At 39.3% G+C, this 23556-nt stretch overlaps 1 protein-coding gene across 7 annotated transcripts in view; it reads right to left on the bottom strand.

The window, feature by feature from the left end:
- The window catches only part of DENND5B (DENN domain containing 5B), a 216369-nt gene that overhangs the window by 32866 nt on the left and 159947 nt on the right, over positions 1-23556 (bottom strand). For 6 of the 7 annotated variants that reach the window (XR_006819523.1, XR_006819522.1, XR_006819524.1 and 3 more), the window contains 5 exons: positions 21697-21790; positions 16883-17014; positions 14959-15111; positions 13777-13855; positions 7762-7843 (listed from right to left, as the gene is read on the bottom strand). Coding sequence is in view for 2 of the 7 variants with exons in the window: in XM_046010883.1 (XP_045866839.1) it covers positions 7762-7843; positions 13777-13855; positions 14959-15111; positions 16883-17014; positions 21697-21790 (540 nt within the window). In the remaining 5 variants the exon portion in view is untranslated. Of the gene's footprint in view, positions 1-7761; positions 7844-13776; positions 13856-14958; positions 15112-16882; positions 17015-21696; positions 21791-23556 lie in introns of those variants that run through there. The other variant, XR_006819526.1, reaches the window with a different exon arrangement.

The raw sequence follows: 23556 nt of genomic DNA, 5'->3' as shown, positions 1-23556 counted from the left end.
TAAAAAAAATTTTTTTTTTAATATTTTATTTATTTATTTGACAGAGAGAGAGGTCACAAGCAGGCAGAGAGGCAGGCAGAGAGAGAGAAACAGGCTCCCCACTGAGCAGAGAGCCCGATGCGGGGCTCGATCCCAGGACCCTGAGATCATGACCCGAGCCGAAGGCAGAGGCTTAAACCACTGAGCCACCCAGGCGCCCCATGTATGGTTAAAATTTTTTATGATAAAATGTTAGAGAAAACCCTGAGAAGTCTTTTCTTGGCAATTCCTTTCTACCTTATGAGACACTTTTTAAAAAGCAATCAGTCAAAATTTTAAGATTTTATTTATTTATTTGACAGAGACAGCAAGAGAGAGAGAGCACAAGCAAGGGGAGTGGGAGAGGAAGAATCAGGCTTGCCACTGAGCAGAGAGCCCGATGCAGGGCTTGATACCATCAGGACCTAAGCTGAAGGCTGATGCTTAACGACTGAGCCACCCACGTGTCCCAAATTTTCTTTTTTTGAAGTAAACTCGATGCTCAATGTGGGGCTTGAACTCACGACCCGAGATCAAGAGTCGAATGCTCTACTGAGCCAGCCAGGCATCTTGCCAACCAATCAAGTTTTATTAAAAGCATCTATCATTTGGTCAAAACATCACTTTAGGATACTCGGGAGTCTTCTTCAGACTTTTTTAGAAGACAAAGACTGAAAATTGAAAGCCAAAGTAACCCTTATGTGTTAAGTCACAGGACATCAATTTTGCAGTTGAGTATCCTGAACAAATACAGATTTAGTCCAGGTTATACTAAATTATATTTAAACTGATGTGCACCTTACACTATTGCTGACTTATCTGTGTCTAGTCATGGCTGGTATTTTCCTTGCAATGTTGACAAAGGCTGACAGCTTGCATCTAGTTAGAAAGAGACCTGACTTACGGTCAGGAAACCTTAGCTCTAGTTCCATTTCTGCTATTGATTGGCAATATGGTTGGGATGCCTGGGTGGCTCAGTCATTTAAGCGTCTGTCTTCGGCTCAGGTCATGATCCCAAGGTCCTGGGATTGAGCCTCACATGGGGCTCCTTGCTCAGTGGGGAGTCAGCTTCTCTCTCTGCTTGCAGCTCCCCCTGCTTGTGCTATCTCTGTCAAATAAATAAATAAATAAAACATTGAAAAAAGGATTGGTAATATGGTCTTAGACTTAACCAGCCTGGGCCTGAGCTTCCCTATCTATAAAAAGCAGCTACGTAATAGGACTTCTTAAGTTTCTTCTATGTTCTAAAATTTAAATCAATTAGTAAAAAGTATCTTAGCAATCACTACCTTTTTAAGGCTTTGAAAGTGTAACCAAAATAACTGAATTGCAGTTTGGCCAGTTGAATCAGGTAAAGGTATAAAGATATATGCAAAAATGTTAGATAAGCAACCCCCACCCCCACCCCGGCCAACACACCCTCATGCATACTCACAGAGTTTAAAATAGGCAAATCCTTCATTTAACAATTAATTGAGCACCAATTATGTGTTGGACTCCATTAGCACTTACTAGCAAGCAATAGTTTTCATTGTCAGATAGACTGCCTCTCTCATGAAGTTTACAAATATTGTGAGAAGAACAAATAACTAACTGCTATGGAGAGGATTAATATATTTTAGTATATGTGCTGCCGAAGCGAGCACTATGGAGAGGACTAAAATAGGGGTGTGAATGAGAGTGACTGGGTGGCTACTTTATACAGGTGACCTGGCAGGCTTCATTTGAACTAAGATGCAAATGACAAGAAGGAGGTTGGCCTGTGGAAATTTTTCTGGGGCAGGTGTCAGAGGAAAGCTATCAGGTGAAGGGAATAGGTAGAAAAAGGCTCCACAGCAGGAAGTAAGGAAGGCATGCTGGAGGAACCAAAGAAGTGGTATGAGGGAGGATGGTAGAAGATATCACTATCAAATCAAGTAGGCTCTGCCAACCCAGGCAAGGGATTTGGAGGTGGGTTTTTTTTTGTTTTTTTTTTTTTTTAAGATTTTATTTATTTGGGGACTTGAGAGAGAGAGAGAGCGAGCGAGCACAAGGAGGGGAAGGGGCAAAGGAAGAGAGAGAGAAGCAGGCTCCCCACTGAGCAGAGAGCCTGATACGGGGCTCCATCCCAGGACCTGGGATCATGATCTGAGCTGAAGGCAGATGCTTAAACAGCTGAGCCACGCAGGCAGCCCAAGGGATTGGATTTTATTCTAAGATTACCATACTACCTATAGGGAGGATGAATTACAGTAGGGCAAGCAACTGGGAACTGTGACATAATCCAGGTGAGAAATCATAGGTCTTAGACTAGAGACATAACAGTTCATTGATCAAACATTCAGTAGTATAGATGAGCAGCAGGTGTACCAAGAACTGTACCCTTAGGTAATGATACGCTATCTATGCCTTTCTATTAAAAACAGTCCCGGGGCGCCTGGGTGGCTCATTGGGTTAAAGCCTCTGCCTTCGGCTCGGGTCATGATCCCAAGGTCCTGGGATCAAGCCCCGAATCGGGCTCTCTGCTCCACAGGGAGCCTGCTTCCTCCTCTCTCTCTCTCTCTGCCTGCCTCTCTACTTGTGATCTCTGTCTGTCAAATAAATAAATAAAATCTTAAAAAAAATAAATAAAAACGGTCCCTATACATTTCCTTTGTAGGACGTGGTTGAAACACACACACTACATAGAGTTTATGCTTCATTTTTAAATAATTAGTCTCACAGAAATGTTGTAAAAATAGTACAGAGAGTTCCCATATTCACAGGTTCCCCTAATGCTAACATCATATATAACCAAACTAAGACATGAATATTGGTACAATACTATTAACTGAACTACAGATTGATTTCACCAATTTTCCCCCTTATGTCCTTCGTCTGTTCCAGGATCTAATCCAGGATCCCATATTGCATTTGGCTGTCATTTTAGTCTCTTCCAGTCTATGACAGTCCCCTAGCCTTTCCCCATTTTTCATGACATTGGCATTTTTGAAGAGTATTGGTCAATTGTTAGGTAGAGTATTCCTCAGTTTGGATATTTCTGATGTATTCCTATGGTTAGATTGTAGTTATACATTTATGACAAGAATACTACAGAAGTGATATATACTCTTTTCAATGTATCCACAGCAGGGGGTACATGATGTTATGTCTTATTACTAGTGATGTTAATCTTGATCACTTGGTTAAGGTGGTGCCTGCTGGGTTTCTCTACTTTAAGATTATTTTTTCCTTTTAATTATTAAATTCTTGGCAGAGATACTTTGAGATTATGCAAACATCCTGGTTTCACCTTAAGCTTTCAACCATAAATTTTTCTACTTCACTCTCCTACATTTATTAATTGGAGGTTTCTGTATGAAAGAGCTATCCTGGGGCACCTGGGTGGCTCAGTCGTTAAATGTCGCCTTCGGCTCAGGTCATGATCCCAGTATCATGGGAATCAGGCTTCTTGGGAAGCCTACTTCTCCTTCTCCCACAGCTTGTATTCCCTCACTCACTCTCTCTCTCTGTCAAATAAATAAATAAAATCTTTAAAAAAAAAAAGCTATACTGTTGCTCTTGTTTTTTTCACTTAGTTCTTTATATCATAATAGACTCATGGATATTTATTTTACTCTACGGAATATGTGCCAGTACTATTAGTTATTATGTTGGTCGAACTGCTTCAGCTTTAGCCACTGGGAGCTCTTTTAGGCTGGCTCCTGTGTCTTTAATATATGATGCCCTTCTTTCTGAGCACTTTATTTTTTTTTTTATAAATTTATTTATTTTTTTCAGCGTAACAGTATTCATTGTTTTTGCACATCACCCAGTGCTCCATGCAATACGTGCCCTCCCTATTACCCACCACCTGGTTCCCCCAACCTCCCACCCCCGCCCCTTCAAAACCCTCAGGTTGTTTTTCAGAGTCCATAGTCTCTTATGGTTTGCCTCCCCTTCCAATTTTTTTTTTTTTATAAACATATAATGTATTTTTATCCCCAGGGGTACAGGTCTGTGAATCGCCAGGTTTACACACTTCACAGCACTCACGATAGCACATACCCTCCCCAATGTCCACAACACCCTCCCCCTCTCCCAACCCCACCTCCCCCCAGCAACCCCCAGTTTGTTTTGTGAGATTAAGAGTCATTTATGGTTTGTCACTTTCTTACTTTTTGATACTAAATATTCACAAGGCTCATCCAGTATTCTCCATTCCCCAGTCCTGGAATCAGTCACTGCTCTGGGGATCCCTGATTCCTTTCATTGGAGGATGGTATTTAGAAATCAGTATGTGGGTGCTAGGTGTACTCACTGCTATTTTTAGGGCATTACTACTTTTAGGCCTTCTAGGTGGAAAGAGCTTGGAAATATATCAGTGATTGACAAGGGTAGGAAACTGGGGGGAAGGAATGACTCAAGAAGTAGCACAAGGGAATTCTGGGGTGATGGAACTATTCTGTATCATGACTGTGCGTTTGTGAAAATGCATAGAACTACACACTAAGAAAGTATGAATTTTACTGGACCTATATTAAAAACAAAAACAACCAGAATATAAGGAGAACAAAAATGGAATACAGATTAACAAATGAATCTAACTGTATTACAAATGAGTAATATAACCACACTGAAGATAGAGGAGAAAAAAAAATCTGAATTTTGGAAATCAGTATTTCGACTGAATGCTGAAAAGCTAAACAGAAAACTAGAACAGTATACAAGCACTATACTTATTTAGTAAACTTGTTTCTGCTTCTTACAGAGGTATAGGTTAGTAATTCTGAAACTCTTACAGATATACTAGGATTGCACAAATAAGTAAATATAGTATAGATAATGAAAGCCAAGTTTCTCATGATGGGAGAAAGAAATTACAAATAAGAAGGCTAGGGGCACGTGGGTGGCTCAGTCCTTAAGCATCTGCCTTGGCTCTGGTAATGATCCTAGGGTCCTGGGATCAACCCCCCCCACTGGGGCTCCCAGGCTTGGGAAACCTGCTTCTCCCTCTCCCACTCCCCTGCTTATGTTCCCTCTCACTGTGTCTCTGTCAAATAAATAAAATCTTAAAAAAAAAAAAAAGCCAAAAAACAAATAAGAAGGCCTGAATGGTCCCCATGGTATTGAATTAGAATCCTAGATATCACTAAATTCATGGTTTAAAAAGAATTGTCTCGGGTGTCTGTGTGGCTCAGTTGGTTAAGTGTCTGCCTTAGGCTCAGGTATGATCTCAGGGTCCTGTGGTTGAGCCTGTGTTGGGTTCCTTGCTCTGTGGGGATCCTGCTTCTCCCTCTCCCCTCTGCTCATGTTCTTTCTCACTCGCTCTCTCACAAACAAAAAAATAAAATCTTAAAAAAATAATAAAATAAAAAGAATGGTCTGTGTGGTATACAGAAAATATATAACAAAGTTAGAAACAATAAATATAAACACACACACATATACATGTGTAAGTATACACACATTTGTTTCTAGGCCTATTTTGGGTTCTTTACATTTACCACCTTACTGAATATTTTTATTTTATTTTACCTTTTTTTTTAAGATTTTAAAATTTATTTTAGAAAGAGAGACTGAGAGAGAGAGAGAGAGAGAGAGAGAGAGAGAATGCTTGCACAGGTCAAGAGAGCAGGAAAGGGGGAGGAAGAGGGACAAGCAGACTCTGCACTGGGGCTCAACAGGAGGCTCAATCTCACAACTCTGAGATCATGGCCTGAGGTGAAATCATGACATTTAACTGTGTTAACTTAAGTGAACCACCCAGTGTCCCTCATTGAATCTTTACACCATCCTTTTGAGAGAAAGGCTGTTACTATCTCATTTTACAGGTGAAAAAACTGGGACTATAAGTAATTGGGGATATGGAGCTAGTGCATGACAGAGCTCAAACAGCAACCTCTGTAGGCTGGTTCCAGAGCCTGAGGTCTTTTTTTTTTTTTTTTTTTTAAGATTTTATTTATTTATTTGACAGACAGAGATGACAATTAGGCAGAGAGGCAGACAGAGAGAGAGGGGGAAGCAGGCTCCTCGCTGAGCAGAGAGCCTGATGTGGGGCTCGATCCCAGGACCCTGAGATCACGACCCGAGCCAAAGGCAGAGGCTTAACCCACTGAGCCATCCAGGCACCCCCAGAGCCTGAGGTCTTAACCAGGAAGCTATACTGTCTCTTATGAAGTAAAGGAGTATATCTAAGTAGGACACCCTCTCCCTGAAGAACAACATCATGAAGGAGATAAAGGTAAATAAGCAGGAAACCAGAAGGAGTAGGACAGCCTTATGTGATGTGACCATTTCCTAATTAAGCTTTAGAAGTCTGGATCTACTATGAAATCACTGTAGAATACATATTGTTTCATTTTTCCATTAAGAGAGCTGGAGATAATTTTCCTCTCAAAGTTACAACCATTCTTTTCATCCTGGCCATCAAAAGGAATCACAGGATTCCTTGAGAGCAACTATATTTTGTCTAGCAAGGAAAAAGAACACTGAAGATACAAATATATAAATTAATTAAGACAACAAAAACATTTATTTATTTTTTGTTTGTTTTAAAGATTTTATTTATTTATTTGACAGAGAGAGACAGTGAGAGCAGAAAGACAGACAAGCAGGGAGAGAGAGAAAGGGAAAAGCAGACTTTTCACCGAGCAGGGAGCTTGATGTGGGGCTCTATCCCAGGACCCTGGGATCATGACCCAAGCTAAAGGCAGACACTTAACGGCTGAGCCACCCAGGTGCCCCTAACATTCATTGAACCTTACTAGGAGCCAAGTACTTCTTAAAACTTTTTATAGTAGTGGACTAACTCATTTAATTCTCATAACAATCCTATAAAATAGAGAACAGTTTTTATCTCTATTTCAGAGATGGGAAAACTGAGGCACAGAGAAATTATAAAAGTTGCCTAAAGTCACACAGTTCAAGCAGTAAAGCCAGGATATATAACCATTGCACTAAGCTACCACTCTTAAGAGCTGTGCTTTTCGTTGCAAGTATCTGACAAATCAAATAAACATCAATAATTAAGAAAGCAATAAACCATAAAAGGAAAGTTAAGTGTTCTAATGTTATAACATTGACTCTAAACCTACATATTTTAAGAGCTGAGCGTTGTTCCTAAAATGTTTAAAAGAAAAAAGCCTCTGTCTTCCTCATTCAATAAATCTCTTTTATTTTATTTTTTAAAAAGATTTTTTTTATTTGACAGAGATCACAAGTAGGCAGAGAGGCAGGCAGAGAGAGGAGGAAGCAGGCTCCCCACTGAGTGGAGAGCCCGATGTGGGGCTCTATCCAAGGACCCTGGGATCATGACCTGAGCCGAAGGCAGAGGCTTTAACCCACTGAGCCACCCAGGTGCCCCAGTAAAGCTATTTTAGATATCTCAATGCTTTCTAATGATTTCTAAGACCAGTAACTGCAGCTGATAATTCTCAGATTTGCATTTGCTTCAAATTAAACTTACTTAAGAGCAGTTTCTCTGCCAAGTAACTTGTCATTATTTTTTTTGTCTGTGTCTGTGGCAGCAGGTATTTAAGGAGGTTTTAAAAACTGAACAAAGAACTTAGAAAATAATTGAGCTACTTTAAAACTCTTCTCAGTTGCATTTTCCCTTTGAATTTAATTTCAGGAGAAAAATAATAGTATAAAAGGAAAATAAGCAAGTTTATAAAAAATGTTTTCCTCAGAATACATAAGCAAAAAATACACATAGCCATAATCATTTGAGTAATGCAATGAAAGCCATATTTGACAGTTATCATCAAATGCTAGCATATATACCTCATGTCTTGAATAAGAGAGACCCTGAGTGTTGGCAACATAACTCCTGAGTCAGATTTTCTTCTTTCTGGTCCAAGGGCAACTATGTAAAAAAAAAAAATCAGCAAAGTATTAGAAAAATAATAGCAAGGACAAAAAAATCTATATGGTTCACATTCTATAAATAAATTTATTTTATATTTTCAATTTACTTTGATAAGAACTAAGCTCAATTTTTCCCATCTGAACATTGCTCCTTTACTAATACAGTAAAAGCTATTTTCTCTCTAATTAATCTGAGGCTGCATTTGCAAATTTAAAATGAGTCATAAAAGCCCATTTAGCAAATAATGCAATGTGTGCAAAGTCTGGCCATGAGGATCAGTCATTTTCTAAACTTACTCATTCTAATAGCTCCGGGTAACTATAAGAAAGTAATGTCTATAAATTAAGTTACTAAGTATGTCAATTATCTCTGGGCTCATGAACTGCAATCACATAATTTCCTTCACTGTGAAAGAGTGTTTAAAATGGAAAATCTAAGAGTCTGGTACTCTTTGGTCTGGTAAGTTTCTGCTTCAAAGTTCAGAATCCAAAGTACAGTGTATCATGCAAAGTGAGTAATCTAAATGGACATTTAGAAGTATAACGTCTGTGAGTCATTCTCTTTGGAGCTTGAATGGTTAACATTTATAAAAGAAGGAAAGATTGTTCCCTTATACAGCCATAGCTAAGCAATCATTTGTTGGCTAATGTATTGCAGTTGGGAGTACTCCATCTCACTTTAAATGGGACGCTGTGGAGTCCTGTGCCCTTTATCTCCATTTTCCTATCTGTGAAGGAAAAGGAAGTTGCAACATCACATTTTGCAAATACACTGATAACATTAGAATTTAAGCTATGGGCTTTAATGTATGGTAAACATACATTTTCTCAGTTTTTAGATCCATTCAACTTTGGAGAGGCTATGGTCCAGTGCGGAAACACACAGGTATGTGAAGCTGGCACTGAACATTCTGGGGTCTTAGGATCTATATGTTTCCTGTGGTTTGGCACCTGGTAAAAGTGGCTGGGCTGATACTTAGCAGGTATGAATGAGCACTGATAGGGCTGCCAGGACAAAAAGACTGTGGCCAGGCCAACCTAAAGGCAGTTCTTTTTTTTTTTTAAATTTTTTAAAGATTTTATCCATTCATTTGAGAGAGAGAGCACAAGCAGGGGGAGCAACAGAGGGAGAAGGAGAAGCAGGCTCCCCGTCGAACAGGGAGCCCAACGCGGGATGTGATCTGGGAACTCCGGGATCATGACCTGAGCCAGAGGCAGACGCTTAACCATCTGAGCCACCCAGGCACCCAAGGCAGTTCTTTTTTGAGGGCCTTCCACACCAGGTGGTGTGGTGGTGGTGATAAATAGGCTATTTGTCATGGCAGTTTTGGATGGTGTTTTCAATGGGTCACCAAAAACACGGCTTTATCTTGATTATCTTGATACCCAGGAGGTAACAGACACCAAGGAAACTGTTCCAGTGGCTTGTGGGGAATGTGCTATGTTAGTCTTCCTGTCTGAGACTTTCACTATTGAAGTGTGTTGTTAATGAAAGCACACCTCTCTTTCTGAGGAGAAAGTGAAATAGTAGAGAACGCTCCCACACTCCAGATGACTAGAGAGCATGAAAGAGGGCCACACCAGTGGTAAGAAATAGGTGGAAAAGAGGAAAAAAAAAAAAAAATCATGGCGCAGGTGAAAGAAACTGAAACCATAATCAGCAATGTGGCTAGAGGGAGACATGACAACAAGAAGCAATCATGCCTCTGGAAGCAGAGAGCAGGCAAGAGGCTTAATAAAAGAGGGGCCTGTCATTTAAAGAGCAGCAGCACCCATAGTAAGAGCACTCACAGGCCCAAACATCTTCCGGGCATTCTATTTTGGAGCCCTATTTTCTCCACTCTTTGCTGATCAATGTTTCTTAAACATATGATGTACTTCTTTAAAAACCTTTTTTAAAAGATTTTATTTATTTACTTGCCAGAGAGGCAGGCAGACAGAGGGAGAAGCAGGCTCCCTGCTGAGCAAGGAGTCCTATGATGGGTAACTTGATCCCAGGTCTGAGCTGAAGGCAGCCCCTTAACCACCTGAGCCACCTAGGCGCCCCCAGATAATATACTTTTAATGTCTCCATGCGATTGGTTGAAGTCTGTAGCTCACCCTTTAACACTTTTGTATCTCTCTCCTTGTTTACAGCCTATTTAGCCATTTTAGATTAAGAGCACTTTAGCTTAATAGTTAAGAACATGGCTTTCTCAAACCCTACAGAGAACTTAAGAGCTCAACAACTTTGGGTGAGTAATTTAACCTCTCCAGGGTCTGTTTTCTCATCTGCAAGTTGGGGTCAGTAGCAATACCTACCTTATTCAAATAGATGCAAAGCACTTAAGAATACTGCCTGGCTCCAAGTTAGTTGTCAATAAACAATATAAAATGAAACTTAGCTTTAGTTTTGCCTCTTTGTGCAATCTTTCCTAAATATTCTCCCTTCCCAAGGTACACTGTTAGATGTTGTTCCCTCTAATAGGACCTGTGAAACTGAACACATAATATAACCTTAGCATAATTTAACCTTTCTGTTACTATTTTTTTTTAAAGATTTTATTTATTTATTTGACAGAGAGAGATCACAAGTAGGCAGAGAGGCAGGCAGAGAGAGGAAGGGAAGCAGGCTCCCTGCTGAGCAGAGAGCCCGATGTGGGACTCAATCCCAGGACCCTGAGATCATGACTTGAGCTGAAGGCTGCGACTTAACCCACTGAGCCACCCAGGCGCCCCCCTTTCTGTTACTATTAAACTGTATGTCTCTTGAGGCTCAGTCATATCCTTTTCTTAGAATACCTACCGGGGGGTGGGGAGGAATACCTACAGGGCCTGGTGGAGACCACACACTACATAAGTGCTCAACAAACACTCATGGAGGAAGATAAGATTATTCAGGGCCAGATGGCAGAGCCTTAAATGACAAATTAGAAATCTGCAGTACTCCTAGGATGGCAGGAAGGATCCTTTAAAGAATGCTATGCTCCTGAGTGCTTTTTTAGTTAGTTAACTAAAGAAATTAGTTAACTAGAGAAATAAGGGAGATGAGCTAGAAGTTATTTCATGGGCCAGCTTATGGATGAACTAAGACCATGGCAGCCAGGGAGAACAAAGAGGAGAAATATGCAGTGGAAAAAAAACCCAGAACTTAATGACTTGATGTAGAAAGTGAGCAAGACTCAAGAGTCAAAAACAATTAAATATGAATAAAATGATTTAATAAAAATTATCTCATTGAATCATTACTTTCCTTTGGATCTGTTCATCTTAATGTTGCAAATGAAGAAACCAAGCCTCAAAGAGGTCAAGAAACCCGCCCAGTTGTACACGTTCATCAAAAGGGACAGAGTGTTCTGATGTCATGCCCACTGGGCTTTCTGTTATATTACAAATGACTTTCTAGCTTCGAAGCTTGATTGAGAGAAGAGTATTGATGCCATTAAATAATGTGGAGAGAAAGAAGAAAGCCTAAGAGGGACGGAGGGAGAGGTACTGAGATAATTAGTTTGTCTTCAAATTTGGTGAGTTTGACATCCCACTGGACATCACAAATGGATGTGTAGGAACTAGGGCTGGAGAAAGAGATTTGTGAATAATCTGCTAACCAGAAAGTTGGGAGGATGACATGGGAGGTAGGCAAGAGTAGTCATATTATGGTTTGAATTATGCCCCTCAAGAAGATAGAGAAGTTCCATCTCTCAGGATCTGTGAATTTGACTTTTAAGGCAGACACTTCTGGGTAATATGTCAAGAACAGTCTTCATTCTAGGATCAACTGCATTCTGAGATCCTGTCTCTGCAATAGGACTGCGAACTTCTAGATGCAGTGACTTGGTCAAAATTTGACTGGGTCAAAATTAAGACAGTCTGAAAGACATGGAGGAAATTTAAATCTGTGTTACTAAGTGAAATAAGCCAATCTGAAAAGGCTACATACTACATGATTCTTAACTATACGACATTCTGGAAATAGCAAAACTATGGAGACAGTAAAAAGGCCAGGGGCTGCCAACGATTACGATTAGGGGAAAGACATGGATAAATAAGTGGAGCACAGAGAGTATTATTAGGGCGGCAAAACTACACTGATACGATAATGGTGAATCCACACCAGTATACATTTGTTTAAATCCACAGAAGGTACAATACCAAGAGTGAACCCTAATGTAAACTATGGGCTCTGGGTGATGTGTCAATGTTCATCAACTATAAGAAACGTACCACTTTGGTACACCACTTTGATATGAGGGGGGCTATGCATATATGGGGAAGTATATGGGAAATCTCTGTACTGTCTGCTCAATCTTGCCACTATCCTAAAACTGCTCTAAAAAATAAAGTCCATTAAAAGAAATTAAGGTAATCTATCCGCTATGGTCTTCTTGTTAAGACAGAATTTTTCCTTTCTTCCACAACCCTTAAAATATCTCTGACTCCTGTTTTGTGTTGCTTCGGAAGGAAGAGTAATGATCTATCCCCAAATCTCATCCTGGCTCAATGATAGTAACAGCAGTGTTCAAACCTACTGTGAATTTCTAAGCACACAGAGGATTTCTCCTTGATATGAAAATACAGACTGTTTATTACCATTAATTAGGATGCTTAACAGTTAGTAAACAGAAGTATTTTTTGGAAAAAAAAAAAAAAACACCCAGATTTAAAAGCAGAAAAATCAATAAACTGCTAATTTCTATATAATTAGACACACTGCTTCTCAATAATGAAGAATTTTATTTTTAAGCTAATGTTTTTATATTTCATACTGTCATATTTTAAAAATCCTAACTTTGTGGGCTGAATCATCAGAAGTGTTTAGGGCAATATTTATAATAAAATCCACTCTTCCTAACAGACAGTAAATTTGATTTCAAAAGCTACATGGCTTACATTAATCCTACTTAGGATGAGTAAAATATTCAGCCTGTTGTTCATACTTTGTGTGTTCACTGTATTCTCACTAGCCCTTCATCAACACTTGATGGTGCAGCACAAATAAGTGACGGCATGAGGTTTTGACATGTTTGATACTTCTTAGCCTTGACTTCAGAGTTTTGCTGATCCCCCTACTGACTAATAAAAGGGCACTGCAAACAGCTGAGTCTCTGGTAACCACCTCAACCACCCAACATTTGACCAGCCAGAGCCACGAAGCTACTGGTGTTGCCTGGCAGCTGCTCAACTTAACAGCTGGACATTCTGCATGCCATCTTTGGTGAAAGAGCCAAATACTTCCATCTCCCTGTCTTACTTAAGTGAGCTTGGTTTTCCTATGTTTCATCCCTACAAATGGCTACTACTTCCTAGACATTTATTTTTTCTAATTAGGGTAAGCTATCTGGGTTATGGTCTTATGATTTGAAGAGCTAAATTTTCTATGAACACAGCTAAGTGTTAGAGATAGTTTCAGGGCATACACCAATGCATGTTTATTTTTTTCAACATAAAAAGGGGCAAAGGAGATGGTTACTACAGAGTGCTTTTAAACTTGATTTCAACTTTTACAAGTATAGTTATATCTTGGGACATCAGAACCTTGACATTCTGTTTAGCGGAACTTCAGGTTAATGCAGTATCAAGTTCATATTCCTAGATGTCTCAGTAAATACCTTTAAAAACTAGGTTTCCAACAATCAACATCACATTTAGGGTAGTACTGCAATGAGGGGAATGGAAATAGGGTATGCTTCAATCATATTTGCAATGCTTTCTTAAGCTGGTGGTTGGCTTTTAAGTATTATTATTTTTTTTTTACATTTCTGAATGTCTAAAATTATCCACAATTTTAGAAAGGGTTCCCAAATTACTGATTCAGTATAAAACATTTTTTATCTACTAGCTTTCCACCATTACTACTTTTTGTGAAATAGATGGTTATTTTATATAAAGAAAAATACATGGAACGTGGTCTAATGCTGGCAGTTCTGTAGAAATAATCTAACAAACTCTCACCTGGAGATTCTGCAAGGTGCTCTTGCTTCTCTTCTCTGTCCTGAAACTGAATTAAATGTGACCACAAAGCTGACTTCCCCTGAAATTACAAGGTATAAAAAGTTTTTCATTTTATAAGCAATAATCAAAAAATAATTTCTCATCAAAACCATTCACATCAAAATGGTCATTCTGAAGTTTGGAGATCATCTATTCTTAGCTGTGTAATATTCTGAGCAACTCACTCCGTGTGAAATGAGTCATCCTTTGCCTCACCGAAAAGAAGAGCAATAGCCTGGGGAAGGGCAGCAGAACAAAAGGCCAGAAGTACAGGCATGGAGATTTCTGACTTCAGTTGGGCTGTTACTTAGTTGTATATAATTAGGACTGTCTACACTGGCCACATTAATAACCACAGAATTAAAAGGCTCTAGCAGCACAAAATGCTATAGATGGGTACATCTATAGGCAAAATATGCTTGGATGTATGGAATGGCAGTGAGGGGAGAAAACTGGAGCCAGAGAAGAAAGAAAAAAGGGGAGGAAGAAGGAACATGTCCACAAGAGAAAAAAAAAAAAATCAGAACAGGACATAAGAGGGACAAAAGCAAAGAAACCATTTGATTTTTTTCCACCCTGAATAACTACATAACTTAAAATGGTAAAGAACTGTTAATTTTGGCTAACAGATTTTTTTTGTGGACCGCGACAAAAGCAGACACTTAATGGACTCAACGGGATATACTCTCTGCAGGAAATGTGCTGTTTTATCCTTTCCTTTACCAGGAAAGAGCCCCAAACCACCTCTTAATCATGGGTTTTATTTTCTTTTTCTGGAATTAAAAAGCCTATGGTGCATTTCTAGTCATCGTGTGATAAAGGAGCATATCCTTTAATTTTTATTTCTTTTTCTCCTTGTTCATTTCTTTCTTTGTTTCTTTCTTTTAAAGATTTATTTATTTATTTATTTGAGAGAGACAGATAGACAGATGGGATAGAGAGGCAGGAGAGGGAGAGAGAAACTCAAGCAGACCCCATACTGAGCATGGAGTCCAACACATGGCTTGATCTCATGACCCTGACATCATGACCTGAGCTGAAAAGTCAGAAGCTCAACCAATTGAACCACCCAGGTGCCCCTCCTTACACTTCTTGACAGGGTCCCTAACCAGCCACATCACCAGGGCCTCCTGAGACTATTACCTGCTTGATCTGCAAGCCGTGGCTCCATATCCTTTCCAGTAGGTCACAGAGGCTGGCGATCAAGGTGTTCTCTTCCAAGCCGGTTATGTTTGCTTCTCCATGGCCCAGTTCCACTGCTTCATGTCCCATTTTCTCCACCAACATGCGCTTTGTCTGAAAGCATTATGTGTGGTCACAAGTGTTATCCCCGCAATGAAGCCAAAGACCAACAATTCAACCACTAGATCAGAGGCTTCCCTCCATTATGCTTTTTTTTAAAGAAGATGTTATTTTTAAGTAATCTCTATACCTAACGTGGGGCTTGAACCCACAACCCCAAGATCAAATATCACACACTCTACCAACTGAGCAGCCAGGCGCCTCCCTTCATATACTTCTAATTGTAGACTTTTAATCACTTTTGGAAAAGCATTTTAATCTCTGTGGTCAACTAACTGCAGTAATATCACATGTACTTTTAGTATTTTGTCAGATAAACAGGGGGTCACTAGGGGGAGATTATGATACTATTTTATCTACCTACCTACCTACCTATTCGTATTTTGCCTCCCCACAACACTATTTTAAAGTATCCCCATGTAAACACTTATGATTGACAATTTTCAGTTTACTAACTTGAGTAACACTGGGGAATTACACCATACCCAGAAAATGTACTGAGAATCTGAATCCCACCCTGCTACAACTAACCCTCCACTGCCCCTGTATCTAGGCATAGAGAAGATATCTGCAGTTAGTTTTGATTGCACTTAGGCAAAAACCACAACACAAACAGGTAGCTCTAAATTTTTTCAGAACTCCCTAAATTGTGAGTGAACTGGGCCTCTATTTCCTTCCTCTTTTCCTCTTTTAGCTTGTCTCTGCTCATGGGTATACACCAGAAAATGGAAGGGAAATGGAAATCAGTTTCAAGTAAGTAAATTACAGCAGTCTCAGCTGCACTTATAAAATGTAAAGTGAGAGAAAATCTAGTTCCTTTAGGTGGGGGACCTTGTCTCTCTGACTCTATACTGTATGCTGATGCTGAAAATAGTGCATTTATTGAATACACAGAAGGTACTCAAGAAATGACTGTCAAATAAAAGAACAAAATTACTGGCTAAAATGATGTCTGAATTTTGTCAATCTGTATTACTATCTTTGATAAACATGGTATCTAAGAAGAGACTAGTGTGTAATATACACAAACCTACAGCACAGCTAAGGTCTTTTTCCTTATGGGTATACATACATGTATGGGCATGGACAAGGTTCTATACAAAAAAATGTGTTGCCTTTCATATAAAAGGATCACAGTCCTGTACACTTTTTAAAGTAGGCTCCACATCCAACATGGGGCTCAAGTACATGACCCTGAGATTAAGAGTTGTATGTGCCAGGTGCCTGGGTGGCTCAGTCAGTTAAGTATCAACTCTTGATTTCAGTTTAGGTCACGATCTCAGGGTCATGAAATTGAGTCCCGCACTGGGCTCTGCACTCAGTGAGAAGGCTGCTGGAAGATTCTTCCCCTCTGCCCCTCCCCTCACTCTCTCTCTCTCTAAATAACAAAACAAAACGAACAAACAAAAAAACCCCAAAGAGTTTCATGCTCTACCAACTCAGCCAGCCAGTGCCCTACAACTTTTGACTGGCTTAATATCTGTTTATGTTTTAGAGGAAGGCAGTGAACTGGGCCTCTATTTCCTTCCTCTTTTCCTCTTTTAGCTTGTCTCTGCTCATGGCTCAATGGCTGAAAACGTTGAGGAAAAACTGTGCAGGGCTCCCAGGTCACTGATTCTGTGGGCAGCAGTGAACGTATGAAAGTTCATGAGCTCAGTAAAGAGCACGTTAGCTTTATGCCCCAGTAAAAGTTTTCTCCTAGGAAATCTACCAGCCCAAGTGGAAGTTGAGTGCATACTGTATCACATCAGTGAATAATACGTACCTTCATTCTACATTCTTTTAATAAGCCTTCTACAAATTTGCAGTTGGTTTGTGCAATCACTGCAGGAGAGAGGTCTGACAATTTGGGTTGCCTCAGGTTTTTTCCTAAACTTCGTGCCTCTTGCATATACTTCTAAAAATTAAAGAGCATTTTTAATACATAAATATCAGATAGTCTTCTTTCTTAACATTACACAAAAAAGTGAGGAAAAACAAAATGCAGAAAAGGCTGTAAATGTACTCATGCAATAGCAATTCAAGTTTTAGCGCCACCAACAGGCAGAGGACATTCGTACGCGCCCCCCCTCCCCGCAGCACGCCCCCGCCCCACCCCCGCCATTGTTAACTCCTGTGAAAATGAGGGCAACAGAAATCGTGTCAGGTTAAAACATTCATAACAAGATAGAGCTCACCTAGTTTAATAATTTTATTGGGAGTACCCAAGGCTGTGATTAGTCAGGATCATAATAGGGATGAAAAAAATTTAGGTTTCTGGATTCCAAAGTTTCTTCAAGAACCCAGCGATTCTCAGATCAGTGATTTCCTCCTCTCCCCACAGATAAAGAGACTTAGCATACTTCTAGCCTCTTAGACAACACTCTCTGAACCAACCCTCTGCTCTAGTCAAGTCACAACAGTAAAATCAGGAGCTCTAGAATCTGGCTGCAACTAATTTTATAAACTCAGGCATATTTGTTTCTTTGTAAAACGGGCATAAAACACGCCCCCCTACCTCACAAGAAAGACTGTGAACTCACTCTGAACATGTTTGCTACATTCCCTCCCTTGCCTTGTTCCACAATTGAGAGAAAGTGGGGACATTATATTACTTTCAGAGATAGTGATGGCTCAGAGAGAAACCCAGAAACTCAGAAACCCAGTGCACTGCTCCTGAGCTTTAGTAAGTGAATGTCCAGGAAAAAAAAAATCACTACAGGTGATTACCATAGGACACTTGTTATATTTCTTCTTTCTGTGCTACCCGCAAAGCTCATCCAGATGCTTTATGTTTGCATCAGGACCACAGGGCAGAATTTCCAAGAAGCCCAGGTGTCTTAGGGCCATAGTTAAAGAATAACTACTCTAAGTTATATAGTAAAACTAGCAGTTTGTTGAGGGGAGAGAGAGATTGTGAGCCAGCACATCCTCCCACAGGCACATATGTGAAATCTATCTTTACTATCTTAAGGGAAGAATTTGATATTACAAGGGAAGATGTGTAAAATCCTTTACATTCTTTAAATAAAAGGGAGTTTGTGCATTTACAATATTTCCTCTTTGGAAGAAAAATAATCTCCTAAATCTTGTATAAATTTCTAAAAAATCCCACTGATTAGGGATTCAACTGATCAGTTTACCTGCTACTACATAAACAAAATAATCTGTTTCCTTTCCAATGCAATCATTTTTTTTTTTTTTAAGATTTTATTTACTTATTTGACAGAGAACACAAGTAGGCAGAGAGGCAGGCAGAGAGAGAGGGGGAAGCAGGCTCTCTGAGCAGGCTCCCTGCTGAGCAGAGAACCCGATGTGGGGCTCGATCCCAGGACCCTGGGATCATGACCTGAGCTGAATTGAAGGCAGAGGCTCCAACCTACTGAGCCACCCCAGGTGCCCCTATATCACATCTTCTTTATCCATCCATCTATGAATGTACACTTGGATTGCTTCCATAATCTGGCTATTGTAAATAAGCTGTAATAAATATAGGGGGATATATATATATATAATTTTTTAAAAATTTATTTTCAACGTAACAGTATTCATTGTTTTTGCACCACACCCAGTGCTCCATGCAATACGTGCCCTCCCTATTACCCACCACCTGGTTCCCCAACCTCCCACCTCCCACCCCTTCAAAGACCCTCAGGTTGTTTTTCAGAGTCCATAGTCTCTCATGGTTCATCTCCCCTTCCAATTTCCCTCAACTCCCTTCCTCTCTCCATCTCCCCATGTCCTCCATGTTATTTGTTATGCTCCACAAATAAGTGAAACCATATGATACTTGACTCTCTCTGCTTGACTTCCAATGCAATCATTTTAAGGACAGATTTTTAAAAAAGGAAAGCTTTAAGAATTTAGTTTCCATAATATTTGTGTATACATCTTTCTGCTTAAATCTCTTTTAGAGGGTCCAATAAACAGGGAAAATTGAGATGAGAATGAAAGACAACTATCATCCTGGGGAAATTACGTTTATTACCTTATTACATAAGGTCTATCAAAACATCCTGAAAGTTAGTTTTTGAATAAATAAAAAGCAAGGAATGAAAAGTTTCAGAAAAACCAAGCTGAGATATGAGGCAGAGATCCTATTTGAGAATTGTAACACTTACATTTCCTAACATTTAAGGTGGTACAAATATTAAAAACAAATGTTAACTTTCAAATGTTGAAGGGGTTATTTCTCCCCTGACTTAGTTCCTCAACCTTCGGACTTGTGCAAACGCAGAGAGAGCTACTAGGACTCAGATCTCAAGAAGAGGTAAGGATCCAATTTAGCTGAGGAAGAAACACAATGGCTAGAAGAAGAGTAAGAAACACAGGCAAGAGGCTAGGAACAGGTGTTGGTATTTCTCTTTTTTCCTGAAATATATGAATAATTAGACATTTAAGTCCATAACTAGATAAGTAATTTAAGCACTGTTAAAGTTTATGGTTCTATTTTATAAATGAAAACAAGCCAGAATAGGGCTATCCTCTGACTGGCCATATTTACTAAGCACATAGCAGATCACATATAATTATTAGCCAACAGCAAACTCCACAGGGCCATGTCTCCTGAGAGCAGCTCTGCTGAAGCCATGGAATGAGCAACATTCTTTGCACATACACACAAAGGATATGAGCCCCTTCCTCACATTAAGAAGTGATGTTGCCTCTGTATATTGCAAAAAATAGAACACTTGCCTTTACAGTAAACAAGTGATGATAAAAATGTAATTTTCTTTGGGGCAGCTGGAGGAAAAGGTGTATTTTAAGGTAAAAAATGTAGAAGAGAAACCTTTCACAGGGAATGTTTTTGTAAGAAAGTCCATTTCACTACTAGAAGGAAGTGACCCCAGATTTCTGAGATTTCTACCATGCTCTTTTTCATTTCTGTTAAAGCCAAAAACAACAAACCAGGAGTCTTAAGTTACTCTTGCCCTCAGGTGAGTAGCTGTTGTGTGTAATCTGGTATACACGGGTACTGGGAAGAGTACCATTCTGGCTATCAGCAGTCCTGGGCTATAGGCCCAGCTCTGCCTTTGCGTGTCCATTTGACTTTGGGCAAGTCTCTTGGACTTCATGTCATGTTAGACAAGATGACCGCAAAGGTTTCTCTTAGAACTAAGATCCTAAACTGATGACCTGATTTTCTGACCACATAAAATACAGACCACGAACAAAGGAAATAAATTTCAAACTAAAAACAATAAAAAACCCCCAAAACAAAACAACAACAAAAAACCCCCCAAAGAACAGATCAGGAAGGGTTTATCAAAACACGGAGATAAAACCCAGCAAGAAAAGAAAAGAAAAGCTGCTCAAATGAATTATTTATTTCTGCAAAATGGTTAAATAAAAGGGAGTCTGACCATTTAATATATTTCTCCTTTGAAAGAACAACAATGTGCTGCATCTCTGGCCCCTCTACACGCCCTCCCCTTTCAAAATACCACTAGTTAGGAATTCAAGTGATCAATTTTACCTGCCAACAGTATAGAAGTACTCCTGTTAGCACACACCACCAGGAACAGGTAACAAACACAAAAGGAAGTAGAGAGCAAAATGGAGAGGCTGACAGTTCACGCCACAAGGTGATGTGAGGCGTTCTACAGCTATGTGCACACACGCATGTGGATAATTCAAGGAACACCAAAGATAAGATTCAGGAACACCTGCAAAGCACTTTCAGGCAAAGAACATACCAGGCAGCACTCAGAGAAGGATTTTTTAGGAAGTCGTGCAGGAGGAGGTGGACCCTGATCCCACTCCCAGAATGCCATGGAGTTCTGACAGACCATAAGTTCCCCGGAAGGCTAACAGGATGGAGAAGTGCCAATGACAGAAAAGCAAAAAAGAAAAGGATAGAGAGAAAGAGACAAGCAAAACATGCATGCATATGAAAAAGTCACAGCAAAAGGGGAGAGAAAAAAATATGGTAGCACAAAGAAAAGCACTAGACAAATTATGCTTCGGTTTTTAAGAAAATGTTTAAAATCATACATGTATGAACATTTCAGCAAAAAAGCAATATATATTTGGGATGATGTTTTCTGTTTTATTTCTACACACCTCAGTTTAGAAAATAGTTAACAGATCTTCTGATTGCATTTTTCTTTGATCACAATAGTCAAAACATACTTAAAATTATTCAAATGTATAATTATGGTTTTATTTTCAAGTACTACAAATAAAGCATAAGGATCTTAGTTCAAAAATAATTTCTAAACACTTTAAAAAATGGTGTCAGCAAGCCAAGGATAAAGCACAAATACATCTTTAATTATACTAAGTTTCAATTATGCTTGAAACTTAAAAAAATCTGTTTTTGTATATTTTTTTCTCTAGAGGAGACATACTGACCGAAAATTTCTCTTAAACTTAGCTTTTACTTGATGTGGTATACAGGGAGATTTGTTTTAAAGCCTGGTTTTAGATGTATTAAAATTACAAAAATGGGTAAAAAAGAGGTGTCTTCTGCTGTATGTCAGTACAAAAAGATTACGATTTTAAAATAAAACTGAGCCATTTTATAAAAGAACGCGGAAGAACCCGCACAGCGGCAACTGCTGGACTGAATAAGGTATCCTGGGAAGGCAGCCCACATACCTCCCGCAGGTCGTTGTCCAATCCGATGTGCTCCGAGTGTTGGCGAAGGCGGTCTTTCCTGCGCTGTGTAGTGGCACTCCGACTTACCCAGCGACTGGGAAAAGAGCCACACCCAAGAAGGTACAGGTTAAAACAAAACCGAAACAAACATACAAGACAAAAAACTACTTATTTTTCAATCAATTCTTTAAATACAGAAAGGTTTATTGTAATACAACTGAATACCATATAGTTCACCCATTTAAAGTATATAATTTAGTTGTTTTTATTATATTCTGAGACATGTAACCATCACTACAATCAATACTTTTTAAAAACTGAGGTTAAAAAAATACACACTATCTCCTCCTCTCCTTCCCACTTTACTGTCCAACAGAGCCCCAAATCCTGGGTGAATACCATCCTCTTACTTCTCTATTCTCCTATATATGTGGATTAGTTCCTGATTTCTGTCATGACTCCTCATGAATCACTTTACTGCCCTTCAACTCTCTCTCACTCCCCTCAAAAACCATTTCAAACCTTTTGTTTTATCCTCAAGTGCCTCCCCTCAACTAATAACCCACCCTTGACTCCTTCTTCCTGCCCTCTACTGACATGATGTATACACAGACCCTTCATCTTTCTTTTAATCCCAAAGTATAAAATATATCAGCTATGGCTCAAAACCAATTCTGTCACCTAGAAGAAACTCCCTGACCAATTCTCTCTTGACTTCTTCAACCTGCTGCACTAAGTAATCTTTTTCTGTATCTCCAATTTTTCTCCCTCAACTGAGTATTTCCCTTCAGCTTATAAGCATGCTGGTCTCTCTCGACCCTCTACAGTTTCTTTTTTCACTCTTCTTATGAAAAAATTCTTAAAAAGAAAACATGACATGTAAGGCCTCCACTTATTTACCTTTGGATCTTCAGTTTTTCTGAAACTTCATGAAGTTTCCCCCTGACTTCTATTCATCTTTCAGACAGCTTCAATGCCACACAGAAAGTGTTCATTGATTCCTCCAAATCTAAACTGTCTATTCCTCTTAAACTCCTCAATTTTATTACCAGCCACAGTGTATTATAAGCACTTACCTCTATTTTCTACAAAATTCTACTATAAACTCTTAAAGGGCTGATATCTTGTCTGTCAGCTGTTTTTTTTTTTTTAAGGTTTATTTATTTATTTACTTTAGAGAAAGGGAGTGGGAGAGAGCACGAGCGGGATGGGCAGAGGCAAAGAGAGAATTTCAAGCAGACTCTGTGCTGAGTAAGGAGCCCATTGTGGGGCTCGATCTCAGGACCCAGAGATCAAGACCTGAGCCAAAACCAACAGTTGGATGCTTAACTGACTGAGCCACGCAGGAGCCCCTGTAAGCTGTTTTACTGGCTGTCTGTACATGACCTGGCCCTTCTATAAACATACTCCAAATAAATAATCAGAGATGCAGCTCAAGATTTAAGTTTACAAACATTCCTCACAGCATGTATGTAATAACAAATTATGTTTCCTTTATTCCAAGACTCACATTTGGCTTCTAAATGTTCCTGATATTAGGATGGGTCTCTATTCCATATGATGTTTAAAGTATAATATTTCCAAAAAGCTTTTGAGTTAGCAGCAGATCTCACAACCAATGGTTACTCAGAATCAAGTAAATGTGCTCAAAACAACCTAAATGTTCAAGAGTAGGGAGTGTACTCTACATTATGAAATATCACACAGTCATTAAAAAAATTAAGTTGCTAGGAATATTAATTTGGGAGAACATTCATGGTACACTAATGAATGAGAAAACAAGATAAACACTGTATAAATAACATATTAATTTTGTTTTAAAAAAGTGTGGACATGAACACTAGGATCCATGCAATGGAA

This window comes from Meles meles, chromosome 7 (assembly GCF_922984935.1).
Source record: "Meles meles chromosome 7, mMelMel3.1 paternal haplotype, whole genome shotgun sequence".
Lineage (NCBI taxonomy): Eukaryota > Metazoa > Chordata > Mammalia > Carnivora > Mustelidae > Meles > Meles meles.
This window is presented reverse-complemented; position numbering and strand designations above follow the sequence as displayed.